Here is a 24,164-nt window from a genome sequence, read left to right as displayed (position 1 = left end):
CCATCAGAAGAAGGAGGGACGAAGTGCTGGGGGAGACCATCAGAGCTAGGAGAGGAGCCAACAATAAGGATGGAACTCCAAGAAGGAGGGTGGGAACCAGGGGGATGCAGAGGGGGACCAGGAGAAGGAGAGGAGGAAGCAGGGGCAGGTGAGGAGGAAGCCATACAGGAAGGACAGACAAACGGGAGGCTCAGGGGACCTGCCGGGGAGGCCGGCAGGGAGAATTAGAGGAGGGGGGGTCATCATTCAATCATCATAAGGAGGCTTACCAGGAGAATGAGTGGGAGAACTCGGAACAGGTGCTGATTGAGTAGGTAGTGTGGTAGTGGTCTCTTTGTACAATGGTCTATGAGGAGGAAAAAACGTCCCCTGAGAATAATTCTTCAAATCTTTCTCCCCTTGAACTGGTTGCTGCTCAATCTGTCCCATTTCTTGTTCTTGACTTGTAATCCCATCCTCCAATTCCACAGAAGAATCCTTTATAGCAGGTACATGAACGTCTAGAGGAACAATCAGTGGGACCTCTGAATCTGCACTTATGATCTCCCACTGCAGAGGTTCCGGTGATGAAAAGTAGGCCTCGGACTCATGAAACACCGCATCCATGGTAACAAATATTTTTCTGGTTGGAGGATGGTAGCATTTGTAGCCCTTCTGAGTAGTTGAGTAGCCAAGAAAAATGCACCGAAGTCCCTTTGGGTTGAACTTGCCATGAACATGGTGGTTTTGGGCAAACACCACACAGCCAAAAAACTTTGGTGGTAAAACAAAAGTCGAGGAGCCCAATAAAACATCCAACGGGCAACGACCTCCTAAGACTCTTAAGAGAAGTCCATTAATAAGATAAGTGGCTGTGAGGACTGCATCACCCCAGAAACGAGGGGGAATAGCCATATCAAACATCAGAGATCGAGCCATCTCAAGTAAATGCCTGTTCTTGCGTTCCGCGATCCCATTCTGAGCTGGTGTATCCACACAAGAGGTCTGATGGATAATCCCATGAGTTTCAAAGTATGACCGAAAGGCACCATCCATGTATTCTTTGCCATTATCAGACCGAAGAATTCGTACCTTGGCATCGAACTGGGTCTGAACCATCTTATGAAATAGGGTAAAACAACGGAAAACATCACTCTTATTGGGCATCAAGTAGACCCAAGTGGTCCGACTACAATAATCAATGAAGGTGACAAACCACCGAAAGCCAGAAGTAGAAACACACCGGGCAGGGCCCCAAACGTCAGAATGAATCAAATTAAAAGGTGATAAACTTCTACCATCAGAAATAGGATAAAACGTCCGAGTTTGGCTAAAATGCAAGCATTAAAAGAAAGATTAAATTTATTACATCGTTTAACCAAACTGGGAAAAAGATCAGATAAAACCCTTATAGAGGGATGGCCCAAACGCTTATGCCAATTATTCAACTCCATTATTGCCGAATCAGATTCAGTAGAGGAAGACTGAGATGTCAAGGCTGCCGGCGCACCATCAAGTACATAAAGACCACCAATCACTTTACCACATGCAATCATACGACCCGTCTCCAAGTCCTAAAACAAGCAATGGTTGGGAAAAAAGGTCAGTTTGCAATTTAAATCTCTAGTTATACTACTAATTGAAAGTAAATTAGTAGAGAATTTTGGAACATGCAAGACAGAGGAAAGGCAAAGAGAAGATGTGCACTGTACAGATCCCTTTCCCGAGATAGAAGAAAGAGATCCGTCAGCAACACGGACTTTAGTGTCACCAGATAAAGGAAAATACTTGAAAAAAAGAGATGAAGAACCTGTCATATGGTCGGTTGCTCCAGAGTCAATCACCCAAGAATCGGGAATGACAGAGGAGCAGTTCCCACCAAATGAAATACCTGGAGAAGGAGTGGTAGGGGTAGTAGAAGGCACAGAAACAGTAGAGGCAGCCAATGAAGAGGATGTAGATGCCGAAGAAGACGTGTCCAAACGAGTCACCATATCCCTGAGATGATTGAGTTCAGCCATAACTTAAGAAAAAAACTGCGCAGGTTCTTCTTCAGTGGATGCCTGATTTGCACGTGTGCCAGTAGATCAATTGGAACCACCCCTTCCCCACTCCCGAGTATCGGCAGGGCGACCATGTAGCTTCCAACAACGATCCTTTGTGTGCCACTCCTTTCCACAATGATCACATTTAATAGGAGGGCCATCCCCAGATGGCCGATCACTAGGAACAGAACGGGAAGAATTGTCACGGGCAGAAGACTGTGAACTAGAAATAAGAGCCGATCGTTCTTGAGGGACAGGATTAACCATGGCTATACCTCGACTGTCCTCGGCAGAAAGAATTGCATATGCCTGCTTAAGAGTAGGTAGAAGATCACGATTCAGAATATTTGACCGGATTGGATCAAATTCAATATTGAGCCCGGCCAAAAAATAAAAAACACGAAAACCGGCTTCCCATTTACTGTAAGCCGTTGCATCAGCAGCACTAGTTGCAGTAAAGGTGCCCAAAAAATCCAATTGTTGCCACAGAGTACACATGGTGTTATAAATTATAATATTGTGAAAGGGACAACTCGAACTGCTTGGTAGAGTGAATCTTTTGACGAAGTTCATAGGACTGAGCGGCATTCCCAACTTGAGAATACGTGTCCCTGGCTGTTTTCCATATCTTGGCAGCCGAATCGAGAAGAAGATAACGTCTGACAATCTCTTGCTCCATGGAATTCATCAAAGAGGACATAACCATAAAATTAAAATTCTCCCACCGATCTTGGGCAGAACTAGTTTCAGCAGACCTGACAGAGGTTCCAATGATGTAGCCAGAGAGACCACGGGAATTGATTGCAAACAAGCATGAACGAGACTAAAGGAGGTAATTGGCCCCATTTAATTTTATAGGACTGGCCGGAAAAGGAACAAAGTCACGCTGCGAAATGCCATCAGGGCCAGAGGAAGCAGACGTAACGTCAGAGTTGTCAGGCATGGTGACTGGTCAGAAAAAAATAATAATGGAAAAAAAATCGCAGATTTGTTTACTACATAGGGGAAAAAATTTTAGGGGAAAAAAAGAGCCCTTGGTGGGAGACAACTCACCACCAAGGGAGGGTCTAAAAGGATCGCAAGGAGGCGAGAAGTCCTCTCGGGAGAAAAAGGAGAGAGAGAGAGAGAGCCGCGGGAGGGAGGCGGTGGTGTGAAAAAGGTGGGGAAAAGCTGCCGGAGGGTTGGCGGTGGGTTGAGGGGCTAGCGTGTGAATTCACCTAGAGGGGGGGTGAATAGGTGAAGGTTGTAAAATTTAAAACTTATGCGGAAAATAAACAAGTAAAGATATCCAAATTGACAAGCAACAATTAAAAGAGAGACACAAAGATTTATAGTGGTTTGGCCAACACGAGCCTACATCCATTCCTCTCAACTTAGAGAGAATTTCACTATAAGAATCTTGAGTAAGAGCAAGAGAACTCGTACAACTATTCTTGAGAGCGAGCAAGACGACTCAACAAAACTACTCTTGAGTTAATGAGTAAGAGGACTCAAACTTCTCTTGATTCCGAGCAAGAGGACTCAACAACAACTTATGCAAAGTAAAAGTGAAATACTAAGGGTTTTAGAATTACCTCAAACCTTAGTAGAATAAATGCTACCTTTCAAAACATGAAGCTCGAATGCTAATGAGAATGAAGGGAGCAAAGTGAGATAGATTTTCCTTGGATTGATGTAAGTAATCTCACTTGGGAGTGACTTGTTCTTGGAGGCTCTTAATTGTGATTCAATGATGTTAATTGATGTGTTTAGAGCTTAAAACAATTTGGTATTTATAGCCAAAGAAGCTAGAATTAATTAGGAATCCAATTAAGGATCGGATTCCACAGTCTATAAATAATCTGGTATGCTGGATGGGAATCCGGTATGCCGGATCACCTAACTTCCATAAACACAGGAGTAACGGTCAATTCATAAAAGATCAGTAATGATTCGGTATGCTGGATGGGAATCCGGTATGCCGGATCAGGGCAAATTGCAGGTTCTCAGGATCCGGTATGCTGGATCCTGATCCAGCTTGCTTAACCAAGCTACTGGTTCTTTTTTCCTGAGATTTTCCATTAATCCGGTATGCCGGATCTGGAACCGGAATGCCGGATTGGGCAATTTCAGTGGAAATTATTCCAATTCCATTAGGGTTTGGCTTGGGAATTTCAAACCCCGTTTAGTCACATGTTTTAAGGGGTTGAATAACCACCTAATGTCATTCTAGATGGATGCATGCGTGTGTGTGTGCATTACATCAAATGCGACTCAAAGATTACATATGTATAAATTACAATGTCTTCAATCTTCAAACTTCAAGAAAACAAACTTCAACTCTTTTAGCTTCCAAGGTTTTGACTTTCAAGCTTTCAATCTTCTTGAGTATGGTCTTGTAAACTTGTATACGCTCCCCTTCACATGGTGCTATGCTTTGACTCTAACAACACTTAGAATACAAGCATTAGTCCAAGGATGGTCTTATTTGTTATCATCAAAACAACCATGTCATCATGGAGATGACTTGGAGGGTATAGGGCCATGTGTGCTTCCCTAACATGGCGGTGGTGTGGAGTGCCGACGGAAGACTGGCGGAGGTGCTGCTGCTAGGGTGACTTCACGATGGAGAGAAGAGAGAAAAAAACAAAAAAAAGGAAAGAAATTTTTAGATCCCATATTCTCGGATTGGCTCTGATGCCATGTTGAAATCCTTGAATAATGGCTTATGAACAATGTGCCCACAACCTCTTTATTTATAATCAGAGATCGTTACAATAAAGGAAATAAAATCCTAGTCAAATCACATGTGCAACATGTGCATAATGAACCTGAACACTTTAATGTATCCGGGTCCGGGTCACGGATCAACTGGTAATCCGTGAACATTCAACATATAGTTTCATCTTTCGTTTCCTTTTCGTTTTTTTCGAGAAAGATATCGATCAATTCGGATTCTTTCTTTTTGTATTGGTCATTTATCTATTAAATAGTCCTTCAATTGGCTTTCTATTAACTCCTTGCACAGTGATCTTTCAGTGTTCAATGAATTGAATGCTTGTGATATACAGAAGATATGTCCTTGTTATTGTTATTATTTGTCAAACATTTATAACTGTTATCATGAGATACTTGATGGCAATTCTTTATTTACTAGGTACAACACAATGATTTTTGAAGCACTTTCAACCTTGGACGATCCAAATGGATCAGATATTAGTTCCATCATCAGCTATATTGAGGTAAGATGGTCCTTTCTTCCTTTTCGTCTTCTGTAGTCTTTCTTTGGTTTAATTTTGGTTTGGATGAAGCTTTTGTATTCAGGTTACTGGGAAACAGTTCTATGTTAATGCTAGTGGCAGGAAAAAAAAAACTATAGTGGCATTTGAACACACTGGGAGAATAATATCCTGAAAAGAAAAATGAATGAATCATGATTTCAGGTTGCAGACTAGAATTAAAGTTATAAAGTTTAGTTCCGTTTACTGCTGCAATTTACATCAAATAGTGTTAAATCTAAATATCTAAAGAATGATTGATTATAAAACCTGCCAAATTGAGCAAGTTATTTTGGTGTTGATTATTTAGAAGTTGAATTTTTGGGACATTCATGAAAACCTCCTTTGATGTTTTCAGGCTTGTGCAAGTTCTACATCCCTAAACATGTCTTAACCTCTTGATTGAACTAAGGGCATATTCTTATTTGAAATTTCATGTCATCATGGAGCTCTTCAAAGCCATTTATGTTCTTTAATTTTCCAAATTGTTTGCAAGGAATCCCAAAAAAACAGGAAGGCCAGCAACAAACCAGGCCATCAAACTGGACCAAGAATGGACTAATATGTTTAATTTTGAGTGTCCAATGGGTTATATGGGCCATGGGCTTAATATTTTTGGGTTTACTATTATAATGTGCAAATTCTATAAGCCCAAATATTAGAGATTTAAGTCCAAGACGGGGATTACGTTGTTTTTTTTTTTTTTGGTGAATAAAGAATTCATTACCAAGAAGAAAGGGGACTACAAAAGACCCCGGAAAAGGAGGAAAGAAAAACAAATACACAAATACACAAACAGCCCGGACCTTAAATAGAGGAGGTAGGGGGCTGGAGAGAGGAAATGGGAAAGGCCCCAAGACACAACAATTCCTTGGGGAATCAAAACAAAAAAATTGGACAGAAGAGAGCTTTGCTTTAATATCGAAAGAAATGGCATCCCAAGTTGCTGAAGATCCGACCCCAAATTTACAGCACATGATAACAAGACGCACACAGTATTAAGCCTTGCCACTGAGGCAAAAGTCTCTTGGTATTCGATTCCATATGTCTGTGTGAACCCTTTAGCAACCAGCCTTGCCTTGTATTTGTTCACACTACTATCAACCTTCTGTTTGACCACAAAAACCCACTTACATACAACTGGTTTCTTCCCTGGAGGGAGAGCCACAAGATAACACGTAATATTTTTTTCAAGTCCTTCATTTTTTCTACCATAGCTGTTTTGCATCTGCAACAGCCTCCTGCCAATGTTGTGGAATGCGAACAGAGGAAAGAGAGGAAACAAAGGTACGATAGAAACTAGACAATGAATTATAAGAAACAACACGAGATATAGGATGTTGGGTGCAAGTCCTGGTTCCTTTACGAAGAGCAATAAGTAACTCAGGAGAAGACTCGGGAGAAGAAATATTACTAGGAGAATTTGGTTTTGGTTTAAGGGATTCCAATTGAATAGGTACAGGTGCTGAAGTGGTGGTGGTCTCAACTTGCTTGTTTCTAACGCGACTCCTCTGATAGACCTGAAGATTGGGATCATCAATCTTCTTCTAAACACGTGGAGTAAACTCCCCCTGAATTGAAACAACAATATCTTCACCATCCTCCCCCTGAGAAACAGCTTTATCAGGAATAGGGACAGCAGCACTATCAAGTGACCAACAGAATAGAGTCTCCAAGAACAGACATCTTGCACATCTTCACTATTGTACTCAGGATTTAAGTATCGGTCGGGTATCGAAGATTTTAAGAGACGTATCGTATCGCGTATCGTACGAAGATGTGGATCGTCGTAACGATGAAAATGATCAAAATACACTGGCAATACACTTTTGGACAATAAAAACAATATAAACAAGCAATTTGTGTCATATATCATGCATATATACTAAGAATTGTGAATAATCAATAACCACGTGCACATTGAAATTGTTATAAAAGATTAAAAGATGAAATTTCTTACATGTAAAGTCACCAATTGCCATGAAGAATTTCGGGTGGATCAAAGTCATGTCGATCTTCAACAATAGGACTGACTATTGTGATAGATTTTAGGGTAAATATATAATCTTCTTGGAATGTGATAGATCTATACATAATATAGTACATATATTATATACATTAGCATTTGTTTTAAATTTTAGAAAAAATTAAAAAAAAATCATTTTAAAGAAGCAATTTTCGGTTTTGGGTAAAAATGCAAAGAAACATGGATTTTGAACTCAAATCTTTGTAAATGTATACAAAGAATGCAATACTAAGTTAGTTTAACATATTCCCTTTGAATCATAGCAAAAAAATACCAAAAATCAAAGATTTAAACAAAAGAATCAAGTTTTTTTCAAAAAACCTACCTTGCCCTTTAAGAACACCTTTTGATTTCGAATGTGGGCTGTTAGATGCAGCAAATGATGAGATTTCACCTCCTTTAGGATCGTTTTTGGCAAAGGAATCAAAGCCCTCAACAAATCTTTGGCAAAAACCAAGTTTAAAGATGTTTTTTATGGTTTCTCAAAGCTGGAACTGTTTTTTCCGCCAGCCTGCTCCCCGCTCGAGTTTTCTGTTTTGAGAAGACTTGGGCCCATGTGGTTTTAAGTTGCCGATACGTATTGAGACGTCTCGGTATGTATCGTTATTTCAAAAATAATAAAATAATGGTTTAAATCATGTCTTATGCGTATCGTCACACGATCGATCCGTATCGTATCGTATCGATATGTATCGGTCGATACATACCGATACATTCGAGACATTTACATTTAAAAAAAAAGATACGTTCGACTGTCTCTCTCGCCATGATCGATATCGAGACGTATCGGCCGAGACGATACGATACGCTCCGATACTTAATTCCTTGATTGTACTCCCCTGAAGAGGTGGCGAGGAATAGTAGGAGATAGTCTCATGAAATATAGCATTCATACTCACTATGGTACGACGAGTAGGTGGATAATAGCACTTGTATCCTTTCTGGGTAGGAGAATAGCCCAAGAAGATGCAACGCAAACCACGAGGCTCCAATTTACCAAGGGAATGTGTGTTCCGAACATATCAAATACAGCTAAAGATTTTGGGAGGAACAATAAAAGATGAGGATCCTTGCAACACTTCAATAGGTGCACGAGCATCCAAAAGGCGAGTGGGCATACGATTTATGAGGTCGGCAACGGTAAGGACAACATCACTCCAATACTGAGAAGGGACATGACGGGCTTCGAGAATCCTGTTCAACAAATTGTGATGCGGTGGGGACTTTCGAACTCACTCAAGAATGGGGATCCTAGCCTGACGGGCAAACATGAGCGCACCAGCAACTTCCAATAAACGGTTGTTCTTCCGGTCGGCTACCCCATTTTGAGCAGGGGTATCTACACAACTTGTTTGGTAAACTATCCCATGGTCAGCAAGATACTTCTGGAACTGGCCCTCTGTGTATTCTTTGCCGTTATCACCCCGAAGAATTTTGATGGTAGCTTGATACTGGGTCTGAACCATTTTGTGAAACAGCTGAAAGCATCAGAACATTTCACTCTTATGTTGCATCATGTAGACCCATGTAGTGCGAGAGTGGCAGTCTATAAAGGTTACAAATATAGTTGTCAAGTAGGCAAGGCGACCCAAGGAGATAGAGGGGTGTCTAAGCGCATAGGCGACAAGGCGCCCGCCTAGGCGACCAAGGCGCCCTCAAGTTCTATTTTTTATTTCCCCCTTTTTTGACATTATTTAGTGTGCTACAATATTTTAGAATGCTACAATATATATCTTATATCATAAAAAATCGACAGTAAACCTCCTCAAGTCATCAAAAGCACATTAAATCTCCTCAAGTCATAAAAAATCAACATTATGCCACATCAAGTCATCAAAAATCAATATTAAGCTACATCAAGTCATCAAAATCAGCATAGAACTAGAAGACAACAAAGCTGAAGAAGCAAGCTATAGGAAGTTTGAAACAATCAAAACATACATTTGGTTTATACTATTCTTTGAAAATATAATCTATCTAAAATTAATTAAATTGCTCTTGATTTAGGGAGATGTTCTTGTTCTCTAGAAGTTAGACTAGTCAAATGATTTTATTATTACATGAGACTTTTTGTATTAGTAGAGCACAAAACCAGCTTTCCAACAAATCCAAAATTGCTTGATTCTGATTTATATTGAAAAAGTTATGTTCCGGTCAAACCTTATTTGGTATGCACGAATGCTATCAAAATCGCTCTGAATGAAAACATTTTTTTAGATATCAAAACAAATGAATATTTTAACGCACTTTTGTTTTTTAGCAATGTTTTACCATATTTAAGATCTATAGAATTTTTAGATTTGAGAAAAACCCCAACATTTGAAAGTTGAAAATTTCACCTACCGCCAAAAAACCAGTTTTTGTTCTTGAACTGGGGGGTTGACTTTTTATCCTTTTGGAATTTTATTTTTTAACTATTTTTATTGGATTCAAATAGGGGGTGTTTGTTTATTTATGAATAATATCTTAAGTAAATGATATTTGGCATAAATAAGGGCAAATACCGGGTTCGAGACCAATAAAACCCAGTACAAGGCTCCTTACAATAAGGCGGCAGTCGCCTAGGCCTCAACAAAACCGCCTGGACGCCTAGGCGTAGCCTTGGCAACTATGGTTACAAACCACCTATGATTGGAAATTGAAGCTTGGCGAGAAGGACCCCACACATCAGTATGCACCAAATGGAAAACAGAAACACTTCTTTTATTAATTGGTAAATTAGTAGACTGAGTCTATTTGGCCAAAACACAGGCTTCACAAAAAAACTTGTCTTTATTACAATGTTGAACTAACCTAGGAAAAACATGGGACAAAGTTCCCAAAGGTGGATGACCAAGTTGGCAATTCTAGTGATGGAGTTCGGAAGAGGCTGAATGGAGCTAATGTAACTGAGAAGGTAATGCATTAGTAGTAGTAGTAGTAGTAGTAGTAGTATAGTAGTAGTAGTAGTAGTGGTGGTGTAGTTAAGCAAATAAAGACCACCATGCACCTTACCACATCCAATCGTCGTAGTAGAACCATCTGTAAGCAAATAAAGACCCCCATGCACCTTACCACATCCAATCGTCTTCTCTATCACCAGATCCTGAAAAATGCAATGGGACGGAAAGAAGGACCACCATGCACCTTACCACATCCAATTGTCGTAGTAGAACCATCTTTAAACAAATAAAGACCACCATGCACCTTACCACATCCAATCGTCTTCTCTGTCACTAGATCCTGAAAAATGCAATGGGACGGAAAGAAGGTTACTTTGCAATTCAAATCTCTAGTTAAATTACTAATGGAAAGAAGATTAGTAGTGAAATTAGGAATGTGCAATACAGAGGATAAGGTAAGGGATGGAGTGCAGCATATGGAACCCTTTCCGGATACAGAAGAAAGAGATTTATCTGCTACTCGAACTTTGTCTTTCTTGAAGGAGGAGAATATTTTTGTGAAAAAGACTTGAAGAACCTGTCATATGGTCAGTGGCACTGGAGTCGATAATCCAAGAGGGATACCTAAGTAAGCAAAATGGGAACCTGAAGGAGTAGGAGCTGTTGCAGCGGTAGTAGATGATGTTGCGACAGCAGATGAGCCCTTCAACATTCGACGAAAAGCTTGGAGTTCTTCCTGGGAGAGACCAATTTTGGTAGTGGGTGTTGTGGTGACTGTCTCAGTGTGATTAGCCTTTGTCTTGGACTTACCACGAGCAGCACGTTTGGTTTCAAACTTTGCAGGTTTCCTATTGAGCTTTGGTGTGATATTGTTTGTTGTAATATTCACATTTAATTGCCTCCTTAGATGAAGCAGTAGTGTGATCGATCAGTAGTGGGTGCTTGGAGCATGGCAGTCCAGCGACTCTCCTCAGTATGCATCAAGGCATAGTGGGAAAAGGTGATCTGCTAAGAACTTGAACACGATTCTTATTGTATTCAACATTCAGATCAGCCAAGAAATCATATACTCTGATCTTATCCACATGCTTGCGATAAGCGGCAATGTCGGTTGCACTAGTAGGCTGGTAGTCAGTATAATGATCCAATTGTTGCCATAGGCTACAGAGGGCAGCATAGTATTGAGAGATGGACAGTTCTTTCTGTGTGGTGTCATGGACTTTCTTACAGAGTTCATACACCTGAGCATCATTCCCCACTTGTCCGTAGGTTTCTTTTGCAGCTGTCCTTATCTGAGTAGTAGTGTCCAACTAGAAATATCCACTAGCAATATCTGGTTGCATGGAATTAAGTAGAAAGGACATTACCATAGAATCATTGGAGATCCATCGATCCTGAGCAGGACCTTCTTCAGATGGTTTCGCAGTAGTCCCAGACTGGGATTTTGGACTCCCAGTGATGTGTCCCGTAAGAACTCAGCCAGCAATTGTCAAGTATGTAGACCTAGACCACATCAGGTAGTTGGTACCGTCAAGTTTGATTGAAGCAGCAAAGGGAAGGTACTCATTTCGAGTCTGTCCTTCAGATCCAGAGGTGGCTGTGGTAATGTCAGACATCATGACCCAATATAAACAATCGAACCAGCAATGGGTGTAGATTGATGAAGACGAGAAAATCCCCAAAAATTCAGATCGATTTTTGGGAGAAAATTGACTTTGAGATGGAGAAACTTAATTACTTCAAACATAACCGATAGAAAATGCTAAAAATTGGATCGAGTGCTCCTTTAGGGTATGGGAGACTTCCATAAAAAAATCAGCAACTTCTGAAAACAGTAGCCCCAATATCGATAAAAGTCAGGGTTTTGGAAAACCCTGAAAAGTTGTGATCGATAGATGGGAGAGATCTTCTGCTGTCGATGACCAAAGTGATAGATGCTGTCCAAGGTTGCTGATATGGATCTCCAACAAGGGAAGATTTGATCTTCAACACAGAAAAGAACTCGATCTTCAAGAGAGGTAAAGACTCCAAAATCGCAAAAAGAGGCAGCAGCTATCGATAAACAAAAGGCTTTTTTAATCATTGATTGATTGAGGTAAGGTGGAGGGCAACAACTAGATCATTCGATCACCTCATTAGTGCTGCCCTTTGAGAAGGGTGAGAACCAAGTAGAGAAAGAGATCGATGGAAGGAGAGAAGTGAGGGAGAGAGAGAGAGATGATGGAAGAGTGAGTTGTTCTGTAACCTAGATCAGAATTTTTGGCTCTGATACCATGTTAGCAGAACCAATTAGGGCTGTAATGCTTGAATGATCAATGTGACCAGCCAAGCTCTTTGTTTATAATAAAATCTCAATAGGATTAATTACATATGTGCCCCCACTCAAACCGACTCTACTAGTTAGAGTCGGTGGAGGGGAAAAACCTAAATATGCCCCCACGGCATACTCTTACAATTTAATAGAATCACTCATCCGGCAAAGATGAGTGAACCCGTGACCAAGCATTCAGCAAGTGAGCACTTGACCAACATGCCAAGCACGACCTTCCCCAGACCCTGCTAAACGCGGGAGCCTTGTGCACTGGGTACGGCCTTTTTTTACTCATCCGGCAGAGAATGAGAGAAAATCTCACAAGTTTTCCAATATCTTTCATTGTCTTCCATCCCAAAATACAATCTTTTAAACCCACCCCCAAAGAAAAAGAGAAACTCCATAATAATCACTTTTCCAGCAATAACTACTCCCCAACAATTAATTTTTTCCGCAATAACTTCCTATTAACTACCCCACTTAGCGTTACAACATTAGTACATGGCAATTTTGACCCCAAATAAAATAAAACAAACTACACACAAGTAAACAAAAATATGTATCCACACTAGTTAATAAGGGACATCTAGCCACAATGAAGTGATGTGTGGCTGTGTATGTCTTGCTTCTCTTCTGATATGTCATAAATCCATGAGTGATGTCCTCATCATTCTACCTTCTAGTTGCTGTTACACTGATGTTTCTATATCTGATTCCAATTTCCCAGCAAGTTACTATTTTAGTAATCTCCCAGTATGATCAAATCCGACCGTTGGTTCTTATTCAAACTTTCAGGGTTCATTCTCCTTCCTTGTTAGCCCACTCGACCAGAATTTGGGCCACATCAGACTTGTCTTTTCTCTGTTTAATTAAATCTCAGTTGTTGGTTTTAGTTGATATACTCTCTACTGGTGAGTGGTGACAATATCAGTTCATTAAAGACTACAGTAGCAGCAAACAGGAAGAAGAAGAGAGATCAATTGAGAGGACCACAATCTTTCACCTGAAAATGTTGCAGTGAATGAGCCTTAACCTGTGCAATCCCAGAAATGTCATTACCAGAAACAATAATGTCATCAACATAAACAACCAGTATAATAACTTTGGAGTCTTGACGTCAAACAAACACTAGGTGATCTGAGTAACACTGAGAAAAACCATATGCTGCAACAACTTTGCTAAATTTAGCAAACCGCGCTCGTGGGGACTGTTCAACCCGTAAATGGCATTGTGCAGCCTACAAACTTTCTTATTGTCCTCCTCCTAAGCTACATACCCAGGTGGTTGCTCTATAGAAACCTCTTCTTGCAAGTCACCATACAAAAAGGCATTTTTGATGTCTAATTGGTAGAGGGGCCAATCGAGATTAACAGCCTAAGAATTAGGATTCACACAAAATTCAACCGAGCAATAGGGGAAAAGATCTCAAAGTAGTCAACCCTTTAGATTTGAGTGTAGCCCTTAGCTACCAGTCTAGCTTTCAATCGCTATATTGAACTGTCAGGGTTTTACTTAATAATATACACCCAATGACACGTACAAGATACTTTTCGGGTGGTAGGTCTACCAATGTTGTCTTGCGGGATAGAAAGACATCCATTTCCACATCCATTGCAGTTTCCCCCCAAGATTAGACAAAGCAAATTTGTAATGAGTAGGAGTGAGATGTGAGAGATAGAGCAAAGTTACGAAGAGAAGCAGGTAGATGAGAGATAGAAACACAATTAGCAATTGGAAAAGCAACCAAGGAGTCTAAGTATAGGAACGAGTACCTTTCCGAAGGGCAATAGGAAGATCAGTGATTAAGGTTCTCTAGGCAAAGATGTGGACGGTCGGAGTGGAGAAGCTGCAGGAGCAGACGGTAGTTGCTTCGAGTGGCGCTTGTATACCTGTCAAGGCATCCCTGGAGGTTGGGTGGTAGGTGTTGGAGGTGTGTGTGCCGAAACCTCAAGAGGAATGGGTTCAGGAAGAGGTGGCGGACTAGGAGAAACAGGACCTAAATCAGAAACGGAACCACCAAAATAGGGGATGTTTTCAAAAAAGTTAACATCTGTACTAACAAACTGTTGACGAATAATAGGGTCAAAACACCAGTAGCCTTTTTGAGTACTGGAGTACCCAAAAAAATACACTTGGTATTCCAAGGAGATAGTTTATTTAGGCTAGGATAAAGATTATGGATAAAACAGTGACAGCCAAAAATGAGATGAGGTAAACTAAACAAGTGACGGTTGGGAAAAACAACAGAAAAGGGAATTTGATTACAAAGGACAAAAGACAGCATCCAGTTAATCAAGAAACAAGAGGTCAACACATCATCACCCTAATAAATTTTTTAGAACATTCATATGCGATGTGGGTGCAAACTAACAAATGATGATTTTTACATTCAGCCACACCATATTTTTGAGGTGTATAAGAGTAGCTGGTCTGGTGAATAATGCCATTATCAAAACAAAAAGAAAAAATCACGTGTTGGGTAATCTCAAGAACATTTAGGGGTGTCAACGGGCCGTGCTGGGCATGGCTGGGCTTTTTTGACCACCCTGAGATCATTGTTAGTGCGCAGAATTTTCAAACAAATACCAAAATAAACTTGATTTCATTATAGAATTGTTTGAAGACTGACACAAATTCAAAACGATTTTTCAAAAAATACAACCATGTCATGCGCGAGTGATCGTCAATATAGGACACAAAATAATAAAAAGCAGATTGACTCTTGACCTTACATGGCCCCCAAATATCAGAATGAACTAAATCAAACAAAGATGGACTCCTAGAGTCGCTATGTGACGGAAAAACAATACAGTGATGCTTGCCAAGCTCACAAGCTTCAATCTGTAATGCAACTAGGAATCAGATGTTGTAGCTTGGATAGAGAAAGGTGCCCCAATCTGTAATGCCAATGTAAAGGGGAAACACTAGTGGAGGTAGCAGATGATGCCGTAGATGATGAGGCAACGTCAATGGACCATCCCTCTCATGTCCTCCACTAATCATCATTTTTGTCTTGAGATCCTGAAAAACACAATGAGAACGATAAAATGTAATGGAACAATTAAGATGTTCCATTAATTGACTAACAAATAAGAGATTAAGAGGCAATTTTGGAACATGAATAACAGTTAATAATGAAAGCATAGATGACAGGGGAATAACACCATGACCAATAACATTAGAAAAAGAACCATCAACAAGGATAATGTGTGATGGAGAATTAGATTGTTGAAATGAAGTGAACAAATTTGGCTTACCAATCATATGAGAAGATGTGCCTGAGTCAATGACCTAGGTAGTGGAGGATGAGGAGGTGAAACATGTAGGTGTGTATTTGAGTCAATGACCTAGGTAGTGGAGGATGAGGAGGTGAAACATGTAGGTATGTATTTGAATGAACTAATGTAACTGTGGATGTGGAAGAGGATGTCTCAAGTTACTGAACCTGTTCCAGAAGTTGATTGATCATATCAGTATGGGATGAGACACCACCAGTTGAAGGACCATGACTAGTATCATTAGGAGGCACTACTTCAGTATTCCCATCAGAAACAGTAGTATTGGCAAAAAAAATTTGTGTCCACTGGGGCTTGCCATGCTTCATCCAACATTATCAATAATGTGATTAGGGTGACCACAATGACTACACCAGTGTACAATAGGATCAGAAGGTGGATTACCACGACCACCCATGCCATTTTCATGACCTCACCTTGATCCACAACCTCTACTAGAAACACCATTACCACGACTACGGCCACAACCATTAGCAACAAAAGCCGAATTATCCTTGGTAGGGGAAGTGGAATTAGGTTTAACCAGGGAAGGAGACACAACCCGCTGAATTCTGAAATAAGCCTCATTTATAGAGGGGGGATCTTCTCACCAGCTAATATTTGATTCTTGATAGGTTGAAGATCGGAGTCCAATCCATACAGAAACTTAGCAACAAGGGACTCAAGATGTCGGGGTTTGAGAATATTAATATCCGTGGAGAGTGGTTGATAGAGATTGAGTTCCTCCCAAATGCCTTTAAGTGTACTATAGTAGTCACCAACAGACTTTCCATTTTGCTTGAAGGAAAATAAATTTTCATACAAGTCATAAATCCTGGACATATTTTTGTCTTGAGAAAAACTCTCTTTGAGTTCATTCCAGACACCCTTTGCATTCTTATGAAACATGACATTGGCAACGACAGAGGGCTCCATGCTATTCCGGAGCCAACATAGTAAAGTAGCATTCTTTGATTGCCAATTCTTGTAATTATCAGCAGTGGGAGCAGGTGGAGTCATAGTCAAATAATCCATCTTTCGTTTGGCTCTGATATAGACCTCCACAGCTTGTGCCCAGAGAAAATTGGAGGCACCATTGACCATTCAACTTGGTAGAAGTTATCTGGATGTTAACATTGTTCACAGCAGGCTTTGATTCAGCCATGATGAAGAATAAGAAGAACCAGCAGCCACTATGGTAGGCCTAAGATCAAAATAATGGGACAGAGATGAACCAAGAGTTATCCAAGGACACAGAACAGAACTGCAATATATATATATATATATATCCTTAAAGGAAAGCAACTTGTAGCCTGTAGAGCGGTTCAGTAGTAATAAACACAAGAAAACCAGCTTGCAGTAAGAGAAAACTGCCCTAGAACCCAGATTTGGGTCATTTATAATTCCAGGCAAACCCAAGGGTCAGAATGACCCAATAATAAGGTCGAAGGACCTTCCTGTAGGAGGGAATAAAACCCCAGAAATGCAGGCTGATTAGATGAAAAGAGCTCCAAATAGGGCAGAATCGATTCTGTCAGAAAACAACCCAAAAACAGGGTTCCGCCAGTCAGTATAGTGAGGGAAAATTGGTCTGCATCAATAGCTTAGACCAGGGCCATGTTCTTGTCGAAGGATCATTGTAGATGGAACTTTATAACCCCAAAATATGGGACTGAGCATTTGGCCAGATGAGAAGTAATTGCACCATGAAAATCACTCAGAATCTTCAGAAAAACGGAGGATCTCAAGTTTCAGTTGTAGCAGCCATCAGTTGGTGATGTAAATAACTCTTCACAGCCGTTGGAAACCCTAGTTCTTCATTGTATTATCAACTAGGGTTTTAGAGAACATATATTTAGAGCATTGGTTGCTGTTGACCATAAAGAGAATACCAAGACGATCTCTCAAAATCAGAAAACTGTAATAACCACTGGATCTTTAAAGCTCTGATACCATGTAACAATATCAGTTCATTAAAGACTACCAGTAGCAGCAAAGAGGAAGAAGAAGAGAAATCAATAGAGAAAGAGAAAAGAGAACCTGCCCACGGTTTGTGTTGTGAACAGAATAATCAAACCATGGGCTCTCACATTGTATTATAATGATTAATCAATACATAAACCGACTTAAAGATTTTAATAGTAAAGTACCAAGACTACCCTTCACTAACTAAGCTAACAACCAAACAATGGAAACAACTAAACTTAAACCGTGGGCCTGTGGGCCTATACATAGACTAAAACTTAACACCTACGATTCTAGAGTTTGATGAGCTTTTCTAACCCTAATCCTTAGGTGATTAGAATACCCCATTAATCACCCTTACCCCCCACCGCCCAATGTGAAGGTGGGATTCAAGGTCTTTGCTTCAACTAGCAAGCAACCTTACCAGCTGAGTTAGCTGACACCTTCTTTATGCTCTTTAATTGCTAACAAAACTCTCTATATTCATGTCAAATCAAAGAAATTTGAACCCTAGCAAGGATTTAAATAGAAGTATTGTAGTTTAGATCGGTCCTGGGTGATATCAATCTAGATTGTTCTGGTTCGGACAATCAAAGGAGAAAAGATGTGATATACACTGTAGACCAGCTGATCAACAGTGTAGAATATATTCGATTGATCTGATCCAAATACTGATCCAGATTGAATAGATCTTTAAAATCATGAAAGTTGGGGATGATGAAGTCATGCAAATTGAAATTTTTGTAGCATTGGAGGTTTGCTCTGTTTTAGAGCCCCAAGTCCTTACAAAAGGACTTATGTCATGGGCCCACAAGAGTTAAGGGCCCCACCAACCTAGTCAACCTTTTGGTGAACTAAATCAATAGGTGGCAGTTATAAACCCAAGATCTAAGTTTTTGGTCTTAAATTGTACCTTGCATTCGTTTAGCCAGACTACATTAACTTTATATTGTGTTTCTTGCAAATTCTATAATTTCAGTTTGTTTGAAATCAGCCACAACTAAATTTTATTTTATTTTTTTTAATAATGTAAAAGAATCTTGCTAGGCATATGTAAACCTACACAAGGAAGAAAAGAAGTATGCAAGTGAGTACATCCCCCTTCTCTTCCATTTGGGTCTTTTCTGTTTATTAACATTTCCGCTAGTAATACTTTCTAATGTAGTTCTGCTCCAAGGTTGGCATTTGCCAAGGCTGCCCCCTCTCCCCTTTTCTTTTCTCCCTTACCCTGGAAGTCCGATCCAGGAGCCTCCAAACTAAGACTGATCTCCACCTCATCTCCCCGCTTCCGAAGTGCAAGCACATCAATCTCTCTCATCTGGCCTTCGCCAATGATCTGATGATCTTTTCCAAAGCCTCCCACTCTTCTATCTCGGCCATCATGGACTCTCTCCATCTTTTCGAATCTCTCTCTGGCCTGCGTGTCAACCTCCTCAAATCCAAAATCTTTCTCTCTGGCATCTCGGACTCTGTTAAAGAAACTCTTCGCCTCCTCACTGGCTTCTCCTTAGGCTCTCTTCTGGTCATTTACCTGGGTCTCCCCCTGATTCTTGCCAGGCTTTCGAGCCACCATTGTACTCCTATGCTCGATAACATTTGCAAGCGTCTTCAGCTTTGGAAAGGCAAGCTTCTCTCCTATGCTGGCAGACTTGAGTGTATCCGCTCGGTCCTCCAAGCTTCCTACATATACTGGACTGGTATCTTCTGCATCCCAAAATCCACCATTAAGGCCATTGAGCGCATCCTTTGTGCCTTCCTCTGGAAGGGGAAAGACACCACCAGATTTCTCCACGTTGTCAGCTGGAAGTCTATTTGCCTCCCTAGATCCAAGGGTGGTCTGGGTCTCTGCCGGTTCAGTTACTCCAACACGACAGGCATCCTCTAGCTCATCTGCAAAATTGCCTCCAAACAGGACTCTATCTAGGTCACTTGGGTTCAATCTCACCTCCTTAAGTCTGACTCCATCTGGACCGTCCCCATCCCCGCTGACGACTCTTGGATTTGGCCCAAAATTCTCTCTCTTCGCCCCCTTGCTCTTCTTGGTATCTCTTCTTCCATTGCGGACGGCACTTCCACCTCCCTCTGGCTTGACCCCTGGCATCCCCTTGGGATCCTTTATAATCTCCTTGGCCCCAGAGCCATCTACTCCTCTAGTCTCCCAAAGGATGCCCCGGTCTCCTCCCTCATCTCCTCTGGTTCTTGGACCCCCCCCTCATCTCAATCCCGTCATCATCTCCCAGTTTTGGGCATCTCTCTCCCCCTTGCAGCTTCCCCCCCCCTCATCCAGCGGACAAGGTCATCTGGCTTCCCTCTCCCAATGGTCTTTTCACCTCCTCTTCTACTTGGAACCATTCCAGAGATCCTAGCCCTGCTGTCCCCTGGCACAATTTAGTTTGGTTCACTGGCCACATCCCCCGCCATAGCCTCACTGTTTGGAGAGCTCTCAGACTTTGCCTGCCGACCTAAGCCTTCCTCATCCACCGCACCATCCCCGCCTCCCCCTCCTGCAACCTTTGTTGGATCGGCCGAGAAGACACCCCCCACCTTTTTTTTGACTGCCCCTTCACCTCCTCCATCTGGAAAAAATCCATGTCTTCCATTTGGCCGCATAGTAGAAGGGCCTTGACTTTTGATCGTGAATGGCTCTGGTTGCTCAAAATTTTTCCAGGAAACTCCATCTGTGACACTATTGGGAAGCTTGTTTTCAGCGCTGTGATTCACCATATCTGGCTGGAAAGAAACCTTAGGAGATGGACTTCCAAATCTAGATCTTTCGACGTGATTTGGAAAGCCATCTCCTTCGATGTTTCTTCCAAGCTCAGCTGCATCCGTCAGAGGACATCCATGGATAACCGTAAGAACAGGCACATTGTGATTTTTTGGGGCCTCAATATTGCCCTCCTGCGGCCTACCTCCTCTGCGTAGGCTGGTTAGCCGCCCTTTCCCCTCCCCCCTCTCTCTCCCCCCCCCCCCTTTCTCTTTCTTGTATATTGGTTCTCTTTCCCTTGCCCCCTCTTGGGGTTCGGTAATATATTCATTTACCAAAAAAAAAATTTAGTTCTGCTTGTAAGGGTAGGTTTAGGAGGTCATGAATAAAATCTTTATATAATCCATTGAAAAAAGAAAATCATTATGTAGGCCTATAGTGATTATGTTACCCAATTTGGGTCTTGTTGATATATATTGTTGTTGCCCCTACTTAACGGCTTGAGCCTTTGGGATATGCTGTTGTAACATGGTATCAAAGAGAGGAGGTTGGGAGTTTGATCCCTGGTAAGTGTAAGGGGTTTGTACTGTGTGTTGTTGTGCCCCTACGCCTTGTACCCTGGTACTACGTGATGGAGCCACCACATGATGGTGTCACGTGCAAAGCCGTTTGTGTATATGTGGGCTTGCACGTGCCCGGGGTGTTGATATATATTGTTGTTGCCCTTATTTAACAGCTCGAGCTTTTGGGATAAGCAGTTGTAACAGGTCTTTATATGACTAACTAGAGTTGGTGAAAAAGGATCTGTGTTGTTGAGAATTGAGATTATTTAGTTTGGACAAGGCTTGGTTTTATGAGTTGGGTTGATCACTTTACCCTGTAAATTTCACTGAATAAAGCGAAGTTTGAGTCAGAGTTGTGGTGCCTGGGACCCTTAAGAAGTCGCATTTCACTAAATAAAGTGAAGTTTGAGTCAGAGTTGTGGTGCCTGGAACCCTAATAAGTCACTATATCGTCTTCTTCTTGTTGTTCGTACTTCTTTTCCTAAATTTACACCATTTTGATAGAAAACACAGTAATGCATAGGGTTCTTAAACGATTTGTGGTTAATAATGGTTGTGGATTTCAATAAAGTGATTAGACTATCTCATAATCCCGTGATTTGTATGCAGCAAAGGCATGAGGTGCCACAAAATTTCAGAAGGTTGTTGAGTTCAAAGTTAAGAAGACTTGTTGCACAGGACAAGCTTGAAAAGGTGAGTGATTTTATTCAGTATTTGATCAAGCTAGTTTCAGATAATGGTTGACTTCCCTCTCATTCGTACCTGCTATGATCTACTTCCCTCAGATCTCATGCTGTAACAGCAATTCTAAGGTGATTTTAGTCATTTGCTCTACTTAGCCGCAATGGAGACCGTATACATGTTGTGTAGCAAGTGTATTTATTCTTGGCTGCACTCTGGAGCATTGCTTTTCAGAATTGATCTATCAATGTGCTTTTGCCTGTTGCTACCCTGGTTTACTTGAATGTTCATACTTTAGGTCTCCTTCGCTAGTTCAAAAAACTTAGGATCAGACATGATGTGCTTCCCGATTTAGTTTCAGATTAGCTTTTTGTTGGAAATGGGCAATTTTTTAAAGTACTCTAGTATACTGCATGAAAGTAGCATCTCTTGTGCATAGTTGCAGATTCTCAGTAAAATTTTCTCTATAGTTGGCCAATTTGCCACCCTTTCGGTTGTTCTTTCTTAGATTTGGATTACTCTTCCGAAAGACAGGTGTGGTGGTAGGGATATAAATGTGCAAAGCTGAGTTGATATTTGTTCAGCTTAGCTTCTTAGATGTGATATATAGGCTGGATATAAAATGTTCAAGTGATCTGAACTGACCACATTTTGGCTGAGCTTTAGTTAGCGAAACAATTTTGATATGCTCCTTGGGTCGTATCTCATGAGCCACAAATAAAAAGTGTTCCGTGATCAGAGATTAGAAATTAGTTGAGATTGCCCCTTCCATTCACTACTCTAGTTGGTGGTTAACTTGGGATGGACAATCTTCATGCTATCAATTAATAGTTGATGCATCTTATCAAGCCAAATATCCTAGCTCCAATATCATGTGATCTAAAGTTACTTTACAGAGTTCCTTAAACTTTGGCTTCACTGAATACCATGCAGAGCCTGTGTACGTGTTCATTACTTTATTATTACCCTTGGGGTAACAGGAAAAATAAAACCCTGCATTCCAGCAACACTCAGATGTTCTTTCTATTGTTTTGTGATTTTGATTTTGTCGAGGTACTGGTTATATCTCCTAGTATTTCCTTCTAAGTATTTTAGTTCTCAGTAGAGAGAAAATAGGAGAACTGCTCATATGGCCAACTTAAGATCTAATTGAGTAATCAACTAGAGATAGATCAACTCATTTTGGTCCAATTTCCTTGCATCTAACATTCTTAATGAAACTCATGCATAAGGTTCTATAATTCACGGCAGATTAGCTAGTTGTGGGCCTGCTCAGGCCAGTCATATGAACTGGTTAGTCAACCCTGGAGTGACCCCAACTGAGTCCAAACCCATGCCCAACCTAGGGTGACCACTAATACTGAAACTCCTTTACCTTGAAGCTGCAAAAGTTGTTTAGGCTCTATTCGGACAGTTGAGTTGAAAATTCTGTCAGTGTAAATATTCAATAATTTAACAGAAGTTTTATATCGAGTTGGCGGGTCAGCTTCCGACTGTGATAGGCAACTCTTACATCATAGGACTTAAAACCTCACCCTTGGATGTAAGTTAGTCTTCTTTTAGTTGTCAGCATTTCTTAGGTCAGAAAAGCATTATTTCTGATGATGCCTGATCTTCTCCACCTGATCATGTGTAATCAGATGATTCCCAGTAAGTTGGAATCCTTTTGCGATACAAGTGCTGCACATTTGATGTTGCTATCTTGTTTTAATTGTCTGAGTTCCTCCCATATCATCTACATGCAGATCCAGAACTGCTACAAAAAAAAAGAAGATAGTAGCTTTGGAACAAGAGCACCTCCCCCAAAACAGATCCGGCCGAGGCAATCTCAAAATCCTGGGTTCATTGCTTCCGTTGACGCAGTGGAAGAAGCAGCAGCGGCTGCTGCCTACAAAATTGCCGAGGCAGAAAGCAAGTCATTTGTGGCCTCTGGAGCAGTAGCAGAGGCAGAGAAAATAGCAAAGATGGCTGAAGAGGCTGAGTCATTGGTACTGCTAGCAAAACAGATATTTGAACAATGTAATAAAGCAGGCTGATCATATTTCTACTTCATCTCTTTCCACCTTTCCCCCCTCCCCCCTTTTTTCCCCTTTTCTCCCCATTCTCTGAAGCATTGCTTGGCCATCTTATTCCTGTTACAGGTTCACGAGGTGAAATTGTACTCATGGCCTAAAACAATGGATTGGTGTGGAGCAAGACAAAGGAAATTGGCCATTGTATATTGTTCGACTGGAAGATGATTACTTCTATACGAGGGTGAAGCGGGATGCCGGCATGCAATTTCATGGACGTAGGAGCAGTACATCAATCAGCCAAACTAATGTCTCTCCAATTAATTATTCTCTGGCTGCTTGTAAAAATATAAAGCACTGCCAACTCTATGGATGTCTCCTTTGGAGGAAATCGACAGCAATTGTATCAATTCAAGATAGTATCAATACTCAAAAGCGCATCGGGACTGATTGATTCTGAC

General features: G+C 41.0%; 1 protein-coding gene across 1 annotated transcript in view; it reads left to right on the top strand.

The window, feature by feature from the left end:
- LOC122669841 (telomere repeat-binding factor 4-like) overlaps positions 1-24,164 on the top strand; it is a 38,611-nt gene extending 14,447 nt beyond the window's left edge. The window contains exons 4-7 of the mRNA XM_043866711.1: positions 5,161-5,245; positions 21,620-21,703; positions 23,437-23,710; positions 23,833-24,164. Of these exons, the coding sequence (XP_043722646.1) occupies positions 5,161-5,245; positions 21,620-21,703; positions 23,437-23,710; positions 23,833-23,864 (475 nt within the window). The 3' untranslated portion in view covers positions 23,865-24,164. The remainder of the gene's footprint in view (positions 1-5,160; positions 5,246-21,619; positions 21,704-23,436; positions 23,711-23,832) is intronic.

Source organism: Telopea speciosissima, chromosome 7 (genome assembly GCF_018873765.1).
Source record: "Telopea speciosissima isolate NSW1024214 ecotype Mountain lineage chromosome 7, Tspe_v1, whole genome shotgun sequence".
NCBI lineage: Eukaryota > Viridiplantae > Streptophyta > Magnoliopsida > Proteales > Proteaceae > Telopea > Telopea speciosissima.
This window is presented reverse-complemented; position numbering and strand designations above follow the sequence as displayed.